The 17155-nt window shown below is 32.5% G+C and overlaps 1 protein-coding gene across 1 annotated transcript in view; it reads right to left on the reverse strand.

Annotated features, from left to right (window-relative positions):
- Positions 1–15794, reverse strand: part of LOC129984794 (uncharacterized) — a 28697-nt gene extending 12903 nt beyond the window's left edge. Inside the window, exon 1 of the mRNA XM_056094750.1 lies at positions 15106–15794. Within this exon, the coding sequence (XP_055950725.1) occupies positions 15106–15719 (614 nt within the window). The 5' untranslated portion in view covers positions 15720–15794. The remainder of the gene's footprint in view (positions 1–15105) is intronic.
- Between the last annotated feature and the right edge of the window lie 1361 nt (positions 15795–17155).

Raw genomic sequence — 17155 nt, forward strand, 5'->3', positions numbered from 1 at the left:
AAATGTGTTTTTTGAACTTAGAGAAGTCTAAAACTTGGAGTTTCGTTAAAATCTCAATTGCGAAGTTTTTGTCGATTTTAATTTGTCGAATTTAATATTTTAATTGAAAAAAAAAGGGAAATGTGTAGCGCAGTTATGTACAGCTCATAAAGAATCGGTTATTGCAAGAGATTATATTTCCGGAATGATTAACGCAGATAATATTTCAAATTAAAATGAAGCGAAAACTATATCATTTCGACATATTTTTATTCCAAAACAAGCAACTTTTGTTGCCAATTTTAAAAGACAAAATTGCGAAACAAAGATAATAATATAAAGATATAGTTGCTACAAATGTAACAAAATATGTGTTCCAGGTTTACGTTGCGTATATTGCAAAGCATCAAAAGCATTTATTTATACACACACACGAAGACATTACAGTAAATTATAAAGAAAATAAAGGATGGTTAGGAACAGCATCGAATGGATTCTCAATCATTGAAGAATATACATATATATGATGTAAACGCCTATCGTCTAACTCACATCCAGTTTTGGCAGCTTACTCAACGATTCTACTTTAGAATAATGCCGGGTTTACACTCGGCCAGTTATAAGACGGCCAGTAGGCAACAGATGCATAAGAAAAGCTGAAGAATGCTGTTCGGTCCATGGATTGTGATTGTCCCGACGGGACAACAACATGCTGCTGTATTGTATTTTTTTCTTATTGCTGTCAGAGCATTTAGGACATTAATAGTAGTTGTTTCGTAAGCACGGCTAGCTTTCAATAAAAGTATCCGATTATTGGAATGCAGTTGTCCCATTTTTGTTTTATTTAAATCCTTATCCCTAATTTCTGATCTGCCGTTTTCAGTAAACACAATTTTAAAATTTAGATTCAGGTTTATGCATGTGTCTATCCATTTCTAACTTCTTTGGTCCCATTTTTAACTAACAAAATAAAGTTTTTTTTTTGTTTTTTTGTTTTTTTGTATTTGATAACATAATTACAAATATATCAAATTTGCTAAAGATAGAATTTCAAAAAAAAAAAAAAAAAAAAAAAAAAAGAAAGAAAGAAAGAAAGAAATAGTAAGTTTTTTTGTTAAATAAAATCTTTGGCAAACTTAAGACATGATTATAAATTTATAAGAAAATGGAATAAATTACACAAAAGTTACAATTGAAATAGGTATACAATTATTAGAATTTAAAACTAGATATTTAAGCTTCTTTGAAAAAAAAATTCCGGTATGATGCATTTGAATATCCTTTCATATTACATTGAAATACACTTTTTTTTTAAATCAACGATGTGTTCTGGAAGAAAATATGTGAGCATCTCAAACTTTTTTTTCCTCTCATGGCTTTTTTTATGAGTGAAAACCTTTTCAGAACTCATTTCCGTCAGAAAATTTCTGCTGGATCCCAAAGTTGGAAATAAATATGAAAATGAAGCATGAATGATGATAGAAGCTAATTTAATTAAAAATCTTATTTTGAAAATTGTGATGAAAGCTTCAAATTAAAGTATCTTCCTTATTTATTTTTGCTCACAAATGTAAAAAAAAAAAAAAAGACAATATGAATAATTGCACAGTTTCTGTTGGAATCGCTGCTCAAAGTTTTAATCAGTGGGAGAAGTTTTAATCAGTAGTCTTCCCGAAACTTTCTCGCATTCTCTTCAATAAAGGGCTTATTCACCCATTCACTCCTCCACCCCATACAAAATTGAGAACTTTGGGCAAGGTCACGAATGCCTTGCTTGGCATTGGACAGTGGTGAACAATACTTAAGAAATATAGATTTTTGACGAGGATCCACCGTTTTTACAGAATTTATCGAGCCAATATATGGACGCCTTTCTTGCCGACCCATTGAAACCAAACTTTCATCTAAAATTACAGTTATAGTCAAAAGTCTATATACCGAATTCTATCGATTTAAATTATTGCGTTTAGGAATTACTGCATTTACATGAACACAACCTTTTTAGCACAAAATCTGATAATATCTATAATTTAGATGCTAAAAAAATACCTAGTACCAAATTTTATCTATTTAGCTCTTTGTATTTTGTAGTTATCGAGTTCATTTGACTAGCCCGACAAACAGACTTTCTGTGACTGGATTTTGCTCAAATTTGTTAGAAATCTACAAATTTGGTCCCAGGTCTGTATACCGAATTTCATCTTTCTAACTCAAAGCGTTTCTCATTTATCACGTTCACAGACAGACCAAAAATGTACTTTTCGAATTCAGCGAGATCTGAAACATCAAGATTCATTGTTCGGATTTCTTGACGATTACAATGCCTCCTTTTTTTTTCTTCCCCTGTATATTTCATGTACAAGAATGAAAAAAGGTGTGGATAAAAAAAAATGATGATGAAAATAATGAGATGAATAAAAAAAAATGAAATGTAAATCTCATATTAAATTAAAGAAAATGGTTCGGTTTCATTTGAATGTGAATATATTATTACAAAATTTATATAAAAAAATAAGCAATTCGGATACATTTTCTCCAAAAGGACTGGCATAAATTATAGTATAACAGAATATATCCAAGAAACGAAAATTTAAAAAATAAGCTGAAAATGTAATATTATTTTTTTTTTTTCAAGAAGTGAATTAATTTTGAGAAAAACTTAATTTGGAAAATTTTGGAATTGAATTTTTTATACAAAGGAAAGAGAAAACAAAAAAGTAATGGGTAAAGTTTATGATAAATAAAATACAATGTTCTTTGTTTGCCTCCATAATAATGCTGTGACTTAATAATTCCTTAACCCTTACCCTGTATAAATTTTGTGAAGGAAAAATCCAATTGAGTTATGTAATAAAAATTATTGCACCGCAAACAATGTAAAAACACATAAATTATTATTCGATTTTTTGCACTTATAAAATTGTTTGGAAAAGATCTATTAAAAATAAATAAATAGCGTATAATAATATAATTCTGCATCAGTTCAGTAGTACACTTTTCAATCATGAGCAGGCCTGCGGTGGCCTGGTGGTAAGGCCTCGGTTCGTGAGCCGTAAGGTTTCAGGTTTAAGACCCGATTCCACCGAAGAATCGTCGTGTAAGGGGGTCTGTTGCAAGTTAAATCCGTGAGGGCCAAACGCCCATCCTCTGGTGTGCTGTGGTGTGGAGAGGGGGAGTGCCAGATCAGATGTCGTCCTCGTCATCTGACAGCGGTTCAAAACTGCGATGTCCGTCCCAAAATAGTTCTTGTGGTGCTTTAAAGCGAGATGTTAATATAACTGAACTAAAAAATCAATTTTAAGCACAAAAAAAGCGATTTAAATTCATCATCTTATTTGAATTTTTTATTACACTGTATGCGATTCTCTCAGAAACTTTTAAAATGAATTAAAAGTCATTATAAACCAAGCGCTTCCAAGTATTTTTTTTTTTTTTTTTTTTTTTTGCATTCTTGTATATCAAATATTGTTATAAAATTTTAAAATATACAATAAAATATTTGAAATGGAAGAATGCAATGCATTAAAAAAAAAAATTCTAATTGTGTAGAAAGATTTAGTGCTATTTTTAAAATAATTTTTCTTGCCAAAAAGGTGGTAGATAAATTCAAAAGGAAATTATTATCTTACAATTAATTAAATTAATTGATGAGTGGCTTTGCATAGTTTAAAATGCATTTCCATAGCTAGTTAAAAATAATTATAAAAAGTAATATCATTGAGAATTTTATTAGTATCACTATATTATCTGCTTCTGTTAGTATCCCTTCTTCTTTTTTTTTTTTTTTTTTCCCTACAATTTGTCCGAACAAATTAAAGTTTCATGTTTTACTTATCTCTAAATTGGCTTTCTGTTTGTTTCAAAACTATACTGGTTTCATCGTTGTATGGTTTTAACAATGTTTGAATTGGTTATTTCTGTATGACGCTGACGTCGAGATTTTGTGATAACAACCAATCGAAACGAGTCGTCTCGTAACTTACTTTTGCTTTGCACCAATCAGACCGATTTCGAACGATGACGTCTTTTGGAACTGGAGAAACGCAAAAGTACGTAATTTTAGACCGCCGTCGAAGCTGAATGGATGCAAGTTGTTATGCTATTTCTTTGCCGACGAAAATAAATGAATGAGCCTTGAGTCTGGCCTCAAAACAGAAATGAGTGTGTTTGTTTTCGTCTGGTTGGAAATAAGAAAGCATGGCATTTCAAGTCGCGGTAAAATAGCTGCAGAATTCAGCAACGGTATTATTATTAGAGGATTCGGCGGATACTCGAATTTGGGGTGCGTTAGCACCGTTTGATGAATTCAGCAAAATTTATTAATATGTCTACACAGACATTTAAAGCACTGAAAATAGAAATGCTAGTTAAAGAAGACATATTTGAAGAAAATATACAGGGTGTCTGATTACACAAGCACTAAATTTATGTCGATAGCTCTCACATTATTAAAAAATCACAACACAAGAATAAATTTGGACTCTTTTTCCTTTTATTCTGGTCATCATTGCATACTTAGCAGGCGCTGCCCTGCTACCGCACACACACTCGCTAACGCTACACGATACACTGAAGAGTTTTTTCCTTTGCCGCAAGAGGGCAGCACAGTGACAGGTCGCAACATACCGCCCGCCTTGACATAATGTTGTCAACACACACACACAAGGAAAAACTATGAAATATCACAATTCAATGCACAATGCTGAATAAAAACACACAAATTCAGATTTTAAACACTACACATTACAAGGTAATAACATTAATCACACAATAAAGAACACTAATATTAGATTACACATCAATAGGTAAAATACAAATTTTTGAAATGGGTCTTTTATAAACTCCAGATTGAGTTTTAACTTTTACAACTCTGACCCTTTTATCTTCACCCAGATAACACTCAATTATTCTACCTAATGCCCATTTTTGAGGGGGTAGGTTTTCATCTTTAAGAAGCACTAACTCATTGATTTTTACATTATCTTTTTCTACCTTCCACTTGGACCTCTGTTGCAAATTATTAAGATACTGTATATGCCATTTTCTCCAAAACATTTGAATTAATTTTGTCAGTTTTTTCCAATTGGATAATCGATTGTCTTTAACTTCGATTAAATTTGGCTCTACAACAGTATTTAAGGATCTACCAATTAAGAAATGAGCAGGGGTTAACACGTCATACACATCGGTATCGGACGACAGAGGTGCAAGTGGTCTAGAATTTAGAATTCCTTCTATTTGCGTAATAACTGTTAGGAATTCTTCATAGCTCAATTTGGAATTACCTAAAATGCGTTTGAAATGATATTTAAATGCTTTAACTCCACTTTCCCAGAGGCCACCAAAGTTAGGTGCTCTAGGTGGAATGAAGTTCCAATCAATTCCCTCTGTTGACAAATAACTAGCAAGACTATCGTCGGGTTTTACAACTAAATTGTATAACTTAGAAAGTTCCTTATTTGCTCCTATGAAGTTTGTGCCGTTATCTGAAAATAATTTCGAACATAAACCTCTTCGAGCCACAAATCTCTTTAAACACGCTATGAAGGCATCTGATGTTAAATCAGTGACCATCTCGAGGTGCACTGCCTTAGTAACTAAGCATACAAATAAACAGACATACACATTATGATAAGTGCCCTTTCTTTGATGTTTATAATTCACAAGAAATGGGCCACAAAAATCTACTCCAGAGCAATTAAATGGGAAGTCAGGAGTCACTCTCTCTTTCGGTAAATCGCCCATCAATTGTTTAACTCCTATGGGTTTAACTCTGAAACACTTAATACAATCATGCACTACTTTCCTACACGTTGCCTTACCTTGAACTGGCCAGAAACGTTGTCTGACATAATGTAGTAAAGCAGTAGGGCCTAAATGAAAATATCTTTTATGAAAGAATTCAATAATAAGCTTAGTTAATTTATGACCTTTAGGCAAAATAATTGGGAACTTACAGTTAAAATTTACATTACTATGTCTTATTCTGCCATTGACTCTTAGTAAACCAACCTCATCTAAAAAGGGGTTTAAACATTTTATCTTACTTTTGTCAAGAACAGGTTTATTTTTATTTAAACACCTTAACTCTTCTGAAAATTCCCTACTCTGGATTTCCTTTATTATGAAGGTTTCAGCCTTCCTAATTTCCTCTGTTTTCAAGGGACCCAGTCTCCTTTCAGTTGGACTCCTCAAGTTGTGGAGAAATCTGAAAACATAACTTATTACATGCAATATTTTAGTATAACTATTACTACAATTAAGAATATCAGTAACACATGAATTGTTCAATGTAGTAACTAAAACACTTTCACAGTCAATTTTTTTGAGTTCACAGTCTACATCGTCCTTTATCACAGAGTCAGAGATTTCTCTGCACGGATACTCACTGTCTTTTAGAAAGGCAGGGCCTTCCCACCACAAGTTACTCTTGAGCATTTTGGACGGATTTACACCACGACTGATAAGATCAGCTGGATTATCACCTGAAGAAACATGTCTCCACTGCTCCTGACACGAAAGGTCTTGAAGTGTGGCTACACGGTTTGCCACGAAGGTTTTTAACTGGGACGTCTCTTTTTTAATCCATGACAGCACAATCATACTATCGCTCCAGTAATAGATATTGGACACTTTCAGTCGAAGAGCCGACTGGATACGCTGCATCAATTTCACCAGCAGCACAGCAGCGCAGAGCTCCAATCTCGGGATCGTGAGCTTCTTCAGTGGAGCCACTCTGGATTTACTGGCCACCATCTTGACAACAACCTCACCAGCAGGTGTTTGGGATTTGCAGTACACAACAGCTCCAAAGGCAGCTTCAGAAGCGTCGCTGAAACCATGAAGCTCTATAGCTTCGACGTCGGAAAATGGAAGAATACATCTGCTCACCTTGATGTTGTTAATGCACTGTAACTCGGTTGAAAACTTCTCCCATTCACTATGATTTTCAGGAGGAAGCTGATCATCCCATTGAAGATTCAGAAGCCACAATTTTTGTAGAAAGATTTTCGCTAGTGAAATCACAGGACCAAGGAGGCCCAGAGGGTCAAACAACTTGGCTATTGTGGATAGAACTGTTCGTTTAGTATGAACATCCGTTGAAGTTATGGACACCTTAAAACGAAAACAGTCATTAGTATGGTCCCACGTGACACCTAAAGTTTTGTTATCACAGTCTGCAAAGTCGTAGTTGCATCCAGAAGTGGTAGACAACTGAGGATGATTGCCTCGCCATTTATGCAAGTTCATGCCAGCTCGTTTTAACATGGAAGTGAGCTGCTGTTGCATCTCTATGCATACGGGTAAAGTCTTAGCACCAGATAGCACATCGTCCACATAAAAATCTTTCTCAACAACGGGTGCTGCAAGGGGAAAATTGTGTCCCTCATCCCTTGCAATTTGAATTAGCGTTCGAGTAGCTAAAAATGGGGCACTAGTAGTACCGTAAGTAATTGTCGACAGTTCAAACGTTTTCACTGAACCATACTCACTGTCCTTCCAAAGTATTCTTTGTAGGTTCCGCTGACTAGGATGAATGTAAATCATCCTATACATTTTCTCAATGTCCGCAATAAATGCATATGGATGTTTGCGGAATCGCATCATAATTGAAATTAAGTCCTCCTGCACAATTCCCCCATTAAATTGTAAGCTATTGAATGATGTTCCATTCGTGGTTGCACTAGAGGCATTAAATACTACACGAAGCTTAGTGGTCATTTTCTCTGGTCTATATACACCATGATGGGGCATGTAATACACTGTCTCTGGTTCTGTCTCATGCGTCACGTCTCTCATATGTCCCAACTTTTCATACTCATTAATAAATTCTTCATACAATTTTAAATAAGTTTTATCACTAGATAGTTTACTCCAAAGTGAATTTAATCTTTTTAATGCTATACTTTTAGACTCGCCTAAACAACTAGGTTCCTCTTTAAGTGGGATTGTGACTACATATTTTCCACTAGGCTCTCTAAAATGAGTTTTAACAAAATGTTCCTCAGCGATTTTTGCCTCATGGGATTTAGGGGTCTCTAACTCAACAGTTTCTAGTTCCCAGAATTTTTTCATGGTATTGTTGAAATCTTCATCAATAATTAACCCACAATGAATTTTTGGGGAATCAAATTCCATTACACTACCGCAAGCCAAAAATCCAAAAACACTATTTTGAAAAAACAACTCTGCATTTGATGAGTAGATCTTTTCTGGCCTCAACAAATGATAGAACGATTTAGCACCTAGGAGACAATCAACTTTTTGGGGAACCATAAAATTATCAGCCAAATTAATATTAGAAGGAATTTGTTCTTTAACACTTAAATATTTAACTGGGGTTAACTCAGTGATTTTATCTACAACAAGAAACTCAAAATTTTGCTTAAAGCTCTTATCAGCATTTGAAATTTCAGCTTTAATAAATTTGGTAACAGTCATTGAGGAATTATTTAAACATGAAATTGTTACATTTATTTTTTCTTGTTTTAACCCTAATCTGTTTGCACACTCCGAAGTCATAATATCGGACTGACTTCCTACATCCAGCAACCCTCTAACACATTGCAGATTCCCAAATTTATCTCGAATATAAAATTTAGCCGTGCTTAACAATACAGTTCTCATTTGTTTATTTTCAACCGTACTCGTAGCTGAAAATGTCGATTGCACATTTTCATTAGTTGCGCAAGAAGTTGGATAAAAGGAATTAACTTCCGGGTTTAAAGTTGAACTTTCCCCTTTATTAACTATGGTACTAGTTTCGGTTTTACCACTCCCACTGAAACGATCAAACTCTCTGGGATAATGAAGTAACCTATTATGAGGTTTATTACAAAAGCAATTTCTTGCAGAACACTTTTTCACATTGCACATTGGTGAGAGGCATTTAAAACATAAGTTTTGGGATTTCACAAATGCAACTCTATCACTAACAGAAAGTTTTTGAAATTCCTGACATTTAAATATTGAGTGGTTGTTCTGGCACATAACGCATTTAGAATTAGTATTCGATAAGAACACTTTAGAAACATTTCTATTACGATTCTCAAAATTTCCTTTACCGAAATTCCTTTGCTCATTTTTACTCGTAACGATTGCGCGGGAAAACTCAGTTTTGGTTCCGGTTTTAGAAGCCACAAATAAATCACATTCTCTACTTAATTCCTGCACATTAAAAACAGATTCTCCTTGTTTAATACTGATATGACTTTTTAAATCTTGAGGAAGAGTGCTAAAAATCTGATCAGAAACCATTAACTCGCACAATTTAGAAAAATCATTCACATTACGAAGTTGAATGTAATACTCAAAAACAGATCTAACTCTTGAAGCAAATTGCACATAATTTTCTGTTGGCAATTTTACTGCACTTTTAAATTGTTTTAGACATTCTTGATAAGTTGGTTGAAATTGTTTTAAGACAATAGATTTAATTTTTTCATAGTCACTCAACTCTTCTTCTTTGATATAAACCATTAAATTGCCAATTCTATCCCCTAATAGATTTAATAGAATTTCCGCTTTAAATCTATCACTAACTGCTTTTGTTTTGAAAGCTTTTTCGAGCGAATTGAAAAAGAGATTAAAACATTCAGCATTTTTGGGAACAGGAATCGTCAAAACTTTGATACTCTTAATTAAATTCTCTAAACTAAAACTCTGTTCATTATCGCTAAGCTCACACGATGAGGATTTGAGCTTTAAAAGCTCTATTTCTTTCTCTACACGCAAAAGCGAAAGCCTTTCAATCTCCAATTTTTGTTCTAATGAACGCCTTTCGCTTTCGGCTTGATCAGAATTTTTACTTCTTTCGTCTGAAATCTCTTTAATTAAATTTTTCACAACCTCAATTCTTTGCTTATAAATGTCACTATTCTCAATTATACTTATCAAATCTACAACTTTAGCGGAAGATGTAAATTTAATATTTAATTCCGTACACAAACTCTTTAATTCGTCTTTCTTCAAACTAGACAAAGACATAATGAAAATTTAAGTAATTGAACACTTACCCACAATAATTATCCTTGAGAATTGGGACGAGAGAATACGCGAAAACACAGAGAACAGAAACAGAAAACACCACTCAAGCAACAACTTTCGTTTCCTAAGCCTACGCTAATCCACTTCGCATATTTTCACACACAAAAAAAAACGTAATCCATTGCTGATCGCTATTTCCACTCCTCCGAGACGGACCATATGATTACACAAGCACTAAATTTATGTCGATAGCTCTCACATTATTAAAAAATCACAACACAAGAATAAATTTGGACTCTTTTTCCTTTTATTCTGGTCATCATTGCATACTTAGCAGGCGCTGCCCTGCTACCGCACACACACTCGCTAACGCTACACGATACACTGAAGAGTTTTTTCCTTTGCCGCAAGAGGGCAGCACAGTGACAGGTCGCAACAGTGTCCCTAAATTCATGGGCCAAACTTTAAGTGTAAGTAAAATAATATAAAGAAGCATTTTTTGTACAGCAATATGGGATTGGAAATGAAAAGTGTAGCGGAACAAGTAAGTGTAAGTAAGTACAAGCAAAGCAGATCTATGAGACTCCAATTGACTCTATGTGGATCACAATGCCAAATTTCTGGTTGCTGCTGCAACTGTTTATGAAACACAGATATCCACGAAAGAATATGCCAATCAGTTGCTAGATTCTACTAGGCCTGTATCGATGCTGGTGATGGCATATTTGAACACTTAATGTATTATTAATTCTCTTCATTTCCTCACAATTTTGATTTTTCCGCGAAAACTTTTCATTCCTGATCCCTCATTGCTATACAAAAAAAAAAAAAAAGTTTTTTATAGGTATTATATCTGCGTTTAAAGTTTGGTCTATGAATTCAGAGACACCCTGTATGTAAGATATGTAAAACTGCTATGAAAAGTACTGCTTATGTTATTCGGCTTCACAATTTAATTAAAAAGGTAAATAATGATTGTATTCATTGGTATTTACATGACTGAAAATAAGCTATTTGTAGAAAATGTAACGAGAACAAGAAGAGAAAAATTAATGTCAAATAATGCACAAAGATTAAAATTATTATATTGAATACTAAATAATAAATGATGCTATTGAATAATAGAAATGCTTGTCATCAGCAACAAATCAGAACGAAAAGGAAGTTTTGCAATGAACCTTTATTATAAAATACATTAGAATCGCATGCACGCATTACATGTCGATTAATTTCACTTGATTTCTTTTTGAATTCCTAGAGCAAAATAATTATTGCAGATGTTCGAAATAAGGAGGAAGTAATTTTAAATGAATACATTCTTAGATTGTACGCGTCATCTAAGCGAAACTCAAAAAATTTCAAAACAAAAGTGTACGATTCCTTGCTTAGCACCAGCCGGTGCGATTCTCCATCCTTCTACTTCTAGAAACTTCTACGTCTAGAAAACGAGATCCTTTCCGTCGACAAAAGAAACTGTTAAAGTTTTTAGGTTGAATAGTTGTAAGAGAATCTAAAAGTAAACAAATAATAATTTCTTTCAGTTGATTTATAAAAAAATCTAAAAATCTGATCATTGTGAGTTTAATGATGCTGATATAATCAAAAAAAATTTAAAAATCAAAATGTCATGGTATTTGTTTTAATGACAAAAAAAAAGAGAGCAAAAAAAAAAAAAAAAAAACGAATATATAGCTTCTACGAATTGTTGCGGTTTGTTTTAAATTTGTTTCATTTCTACCTCTTTTTCTCTTAAAAGAAATAAAAAGGTATACAAGGTACTGAATTTTTTTTCAATTTTAGATGCCATGTAACAAATTAAAAATTTTTTCATTTAATGTTAGATCAGAAAATTTTTTGAATTCATGTTAACACTGGAAACTTTGCTTTCCAATACAGAATAAAACTTTGAAAAAAAATAAAGATAGAGAATAATAACAAACTTAAATGATAAGAAACTTTTATTAAAACTTATAAGCCTTACAAGATGCATTCTTACTATAAATTATCCTTATTATATGCTTATTTATTGATAAAGTCATATACAGAAAATTTACAATTCTATTATTTAAATATAGATTTCAAATTTTTTAAATGAAAAAACTATTTAGGCTGTTACTCTTATTTCTTTGCATATGGATCCGAAAGAATAAAAAAAAAAGAAATGAATTCGATTTCCCTGTTAATGATAGCTATTCAATATAATTATTAGGTAAACGTTTGATAATAAAAGATTTTAGAAGTACAAAGCAAAAAAACTTTAAAGAGATTCTATCTAAAATTTTCTTAATTTTGAAAGAGAAAATTTATTCATTTATACAAATTTATTTAATGTTTTTTGCAGTTTAAGCATTTAAATATAAAATTATACTAGAACACCAAAAATTCAGTAAATACAGAAAGATTTATAAACAACGCATTATGATATTGTTTATCAGTAGAGAAAGCAAATTAGTAACTCATATTATTGTTGACAGCTGACTCACGGTTGTTTTTAAGAAGCGAAAAGAAATCTGTGACGTAATTGAAAATAGTGCAAAAATATGTGATCATTGATTATTTCAGGATTATTTTGGCACTATTTTTTTCTTTTTCTCTTTCAAACTCACACTCCGATCTTGACTCAAAGCACATCCTTATATTTTCTTAAAATGTAACCCTCGTCCTTGTTCTAATGCAAACACAGAGCGTCTAAAGGTGAGCGAATGTGTCATTCGGAAAGAATCTGCGTGGACATTAAGGAAATTAATTGTGAGCAAATGCTCGTTTTGACATCTAAAAATAAGCCGGCCTTCCTATAATTAGAAAGCAGTTCTTCAACAGAAGCGCTATTTTTCTATTTTGCTTATTGTAGACAGATAGAGAAAACTCGCGGAAAGAAAATATTCAGTATCCTTTACTTTTAGTACTCGGCAAAATTATTAATTCTCTTTTTATAATATATTATTTATCTTTAAAATTTATTTTCTGGTGTATTGGTTATTGTGTTGAGAGAGGCGCTCTTCGTTTTTTGTTGAGGTTAAAAATGAATACATATATAGGCTTTTAAAATAAATATCTTGCAGAAATGTATACACGATGGTTGATAAATCACCTAAATAATTTTCCAAAGAGAAAACTAAATCATAACTATTACTTCAAATTTTGCAATTAGTTATGGAATTTAGAATCATCTCCAAAACACTGTTTTGGGATGCAGTTATTTTTGTAAAATATCATTGAAAAATTCGGATGGAGGATTTTTAAAGCTATATTTAGTTTGTTATATATTAGATAAGAATCGTTTACATTTTGCATAGCAATCTGAATACATTCGCGATTCGATCTGTTACGCTTCACTTATTAATCATAAAATGCTAATTATTTACCAGATGGAAAACTCCATTTATTCAAAATGTGTTATTATATTATTCGATTAAGATGGATTCTTAAAAAAGAAAAAAATATACAAAAAAATAATTATTTCGGTGTTAATACTTATTTTACAACTTTACGAAATAATTACTTCATATTATATTCATTTTTTTACACATTCTAGGAGGATCTACAAAGAAAGTTCATTGCGATTTACTTCTAAGATGTTACATAAGAAAAATATTCTTCTGGGGAACTATATTTTATGTTCCCAAATGAGTTCCCATAGGGGGATTGACAAAGAACGTTCATTGTGATTTACTTCTAAAGATGTTACATAAGAAAAAAAAATATTCTTCTAGGAAACTGTATTTTATGTACTCATTTTAAAGATAAAATGATTGTTTGTGTTTATTTAGACAACAAAAAATATATCTTAGTGTAAATTTTTCATCCGCTCTGAAATGTTCGTATAACTATTCCATTACTAAGATTCTAATATATATATTTGTAAAAACAAATCATAATTTGAAATTGATAAAAGGGTAATTTATTTATTACGACAAAAGGAAGTAGTATTCTTGGTTTGAGCAGCACCCAATAGAAACGATAATTAAAATTTTCAATTCCTGCCAGTGATTCAGCATTTATTAAATAAATACAAATAAAACTATTGCAAAAGTTGCTTGGTTAAAAAGTAACAAAGAATTGAAGTCTATTAAATTTAAAAGAAATTTTTTTTTTGTTTCTTGCAATTTCAAGTTAATAATTTGCAACCTGCTGAAAATAGAATGATTTCTTCAGTGTAATAAATAACAAACGACAGTTTAAAACCATTATTTAGTTAAATAAAAAAATAAATTTAAAAATTGCTTATTTTTCAAAATTCCACAAAAAAAAAAAAAAAAGATTTTTGTATTTATGATTTTAACCATTTGCCCTCGTATGACGTACTTGATTTATCATTCTGAAGGAAACAACGTTTCCACATTTTTATTAGAAAATGAGCATTATAAAAGCTGTATAACAGCTACATCTCATTAGTTTTTAAGAATTATAACTAAATTTTTGAGCTTCCTAAGCAGTAAAAGGAAACCTTCCACTCATATATGTGTAAATACGCATCTTATTACTTTTTGAAGTACAAAAGGTTAACTTAATAGTAAAGCTGAATTTAGCTGACATATATGATAGTGAGATAGTTTTGAAGGTATTCAATTCAGCCTTCTTTTTTTTATTTTGAAATTAAATAAGTTATTCTAAGTCATTCTCGACAACGATTACATACTCTGTTTTCGTTATTGCCGTAAAAGATATAATTAGAGGATCGCTCTCAAAATTTTATAATGGCATAGGTTATAATAAAAAAATTTGATTATATGGGCAGAAATACTTCAAAAAAGGGGTAGGATCTTTCTTTCATATAGTGTTTACTTGCATCAAGATGTTCCCATGGATCTTGCTTAATGTTAATAAGTCAAGTGACATTAGTTTCTAAGAAGATTTCAGTATTTCCACCCATTTATCTGGGATTTTTTTAATGTTCAACGGAGTCTATCTATCTGTTGCCAAATAATTTTTTCCTACTAATAAAGAAATTTTTTTCTTATTTTTCGCTCTTTTAACAAAAATTATTTTTTTTCAGATACCCTCCCCCTCCCCTCCGGCTTTATCAACTGCATCTTAAAATAAAAAAATTTTTAACTTATATAAATGATAAGTAGGATTGTTTTGTTTCAAAAGAATTTTCCATCTCTAAGTTTATTTAGAATGCAAACATTCTCTCACCTTTTCTCTCGCCAGTGGTGAGAGCTGGGACCGTTGGTGGAGGTGGTGTGACCCCCGCTCGTGACTTTCCTCTTGGTAGTCAGGGATGATTCCACGTCAAAGTCGCTGCTGTACTCTTTGGTTGTTTTGGGCAGCGAAAAGAAGGCGGCATCATCATACAGGTTGACGCTCTTGGGTCGTCTGTCCTCCCTTGACATAAATTCATCCGCCCTGCGCCCCTCCTCGCGGATCGAATCAGCCATGGCCGCCCTCATTTTATTTCTCCTATTGATGACATTCTGAACTTCATCATCTAATTCATATGAAGTGGCGTCCAGTCGACTTTCCAAACGACTGGACCTGTCCTCCGTTCGTGATGTCTGACGGGCCAACGATTCCCTTTTGCTACTGGTACCATCTCCGCCAGGGGTAGGGGAGGACGTGAGAGTTGACCCGGCGAAAGTGGTGAAGGCGAGGTCGGGCCTGTCCGATCTCAGCTGTGTCTTGGAGAGCGAATTGGAGTATCTTTTTTCAATGTCGGACAAAGTATCCGAATAAAGTCCCGTGCCGTATCGGTAATTATCATTGTAGATGGAGGTGTAGGGCCTGCGCCAGCTGCTGGTTGTGGGTGCCATACTGCGTTCGAGCGAAAGTGAGGGAGAGAGAATCGGAAGAGAGGAGTTTTACTTCAACTTGACTTCCACGCCAGGGAATGTTCCGCCTCCTACTCTTGCGACGCAGCGCTTTGTGCCTTTTTTTTCCTACCTCCTCCTGTTCAATTCTCTCTCTCTCTCTTTTTTAAAATCTCGATTTCCTCTTTCAAAGCATACTCCTTGTTTTCGAGCTGTAGCATTACTTTCCCTTTCGGATAGCTTTAGTTCACTCACTTTTATGAGCCTCTGTTGTTGAAATTGATCTTGACTTTCAGAGACTATAAAAGTGAGCTGAAAATACCATCTTAAAACCTTAGGGAATTTATTGAAAGGACAAGGTCACTTTGGAAATGATATAGAGGCTCTGCAAGAAAATCTCTAATTGATTTCAAAGAAAAATATTGGTTAAATATTAATAAATATAATTTAAACATTGCAGGTTCATTCACGTTTACTTTTTACTAGTCGCCTTTGGCGACCAGTCAGTTAGCCACTATTAATGCTCGCTAAAATTTTCATTTAGATATTTTATGTAATTTGGTTTCTTAACAGTCTTTTCAGCAAAATATTTTTGACTTCAAATTTTAATAGCCATATAATTCACTCATACTATTATGAAGATCTTAAGCCGTTCCATCATAGTACAACGTATCTCTCTCTAATTTTCTATCTGTTCCCATAAAATTTCAACAATAAATTAAAGTGGAAATAATTAAACTGCAATTAATATTAAAACCAAGTATGCTTTTTTTAACGTGAGTACTGAAACTAGAATCATTCGGTCTTGAGTGCACTACGGAATAATTTTCATAATTTATGTAATATCTCAAAGAATTATTTATCAAAAATTTCTCATCATAAAATTCAGTTTTCAGTTGTATCTTTAAAGGATATAAACGTTGTCAATAATAATAATATTTTGTTTTCGCTTGGGTCTCTAAATACACTTCAAAAGGCTATGAAGTCTAAATTTTATGCAGTCTCTTGGTCTTAAAGAATCATATCCTGCGAAATATTTTTGACACTCCAGCTTTTAAGTAAATAAATAAACGTTTTTATCTTATACGATCAAATCTGGCCGATTTATCAAATTTTGAATATTATAATTTTAGAACAATCAATATTTTCATAACTTTTGGCCAATCATTTTTAAGGAACCCTGGGAGTTGATTAGCCTATTTTCTTTGAGATAATCGATGAAATAGCCTGAAATCGCCTGTTTTTATAAAATAGTGGTAATCAAATTTTCATAAATCACTCAGTTTTAGTGATTCATTTAGCTGATTGTAATTCAAATCTTTTTTATTTAAAATTCGTTATTCATCAGACGTTCGTTATTATTGACTCAAGTTGCATAAAATATAATTATTTGCGATATTTAAACCATTTTGTTAACAAATGTGTGTCTATTACTAAAG

This window comes from Argiope bruennichi, chromosome 9 (assembly GCF_947563725.1).
Source record: "Argiope bruennichi chromosome 9, qqArgBrue1.1, whole genome shotgun sequence".
Lineage (NCBI taxonomy): Eukaryota > Metazoa > Arthropoda > Arachnida > Araneae > Araneidae > Argiope > Argiope bruennichi.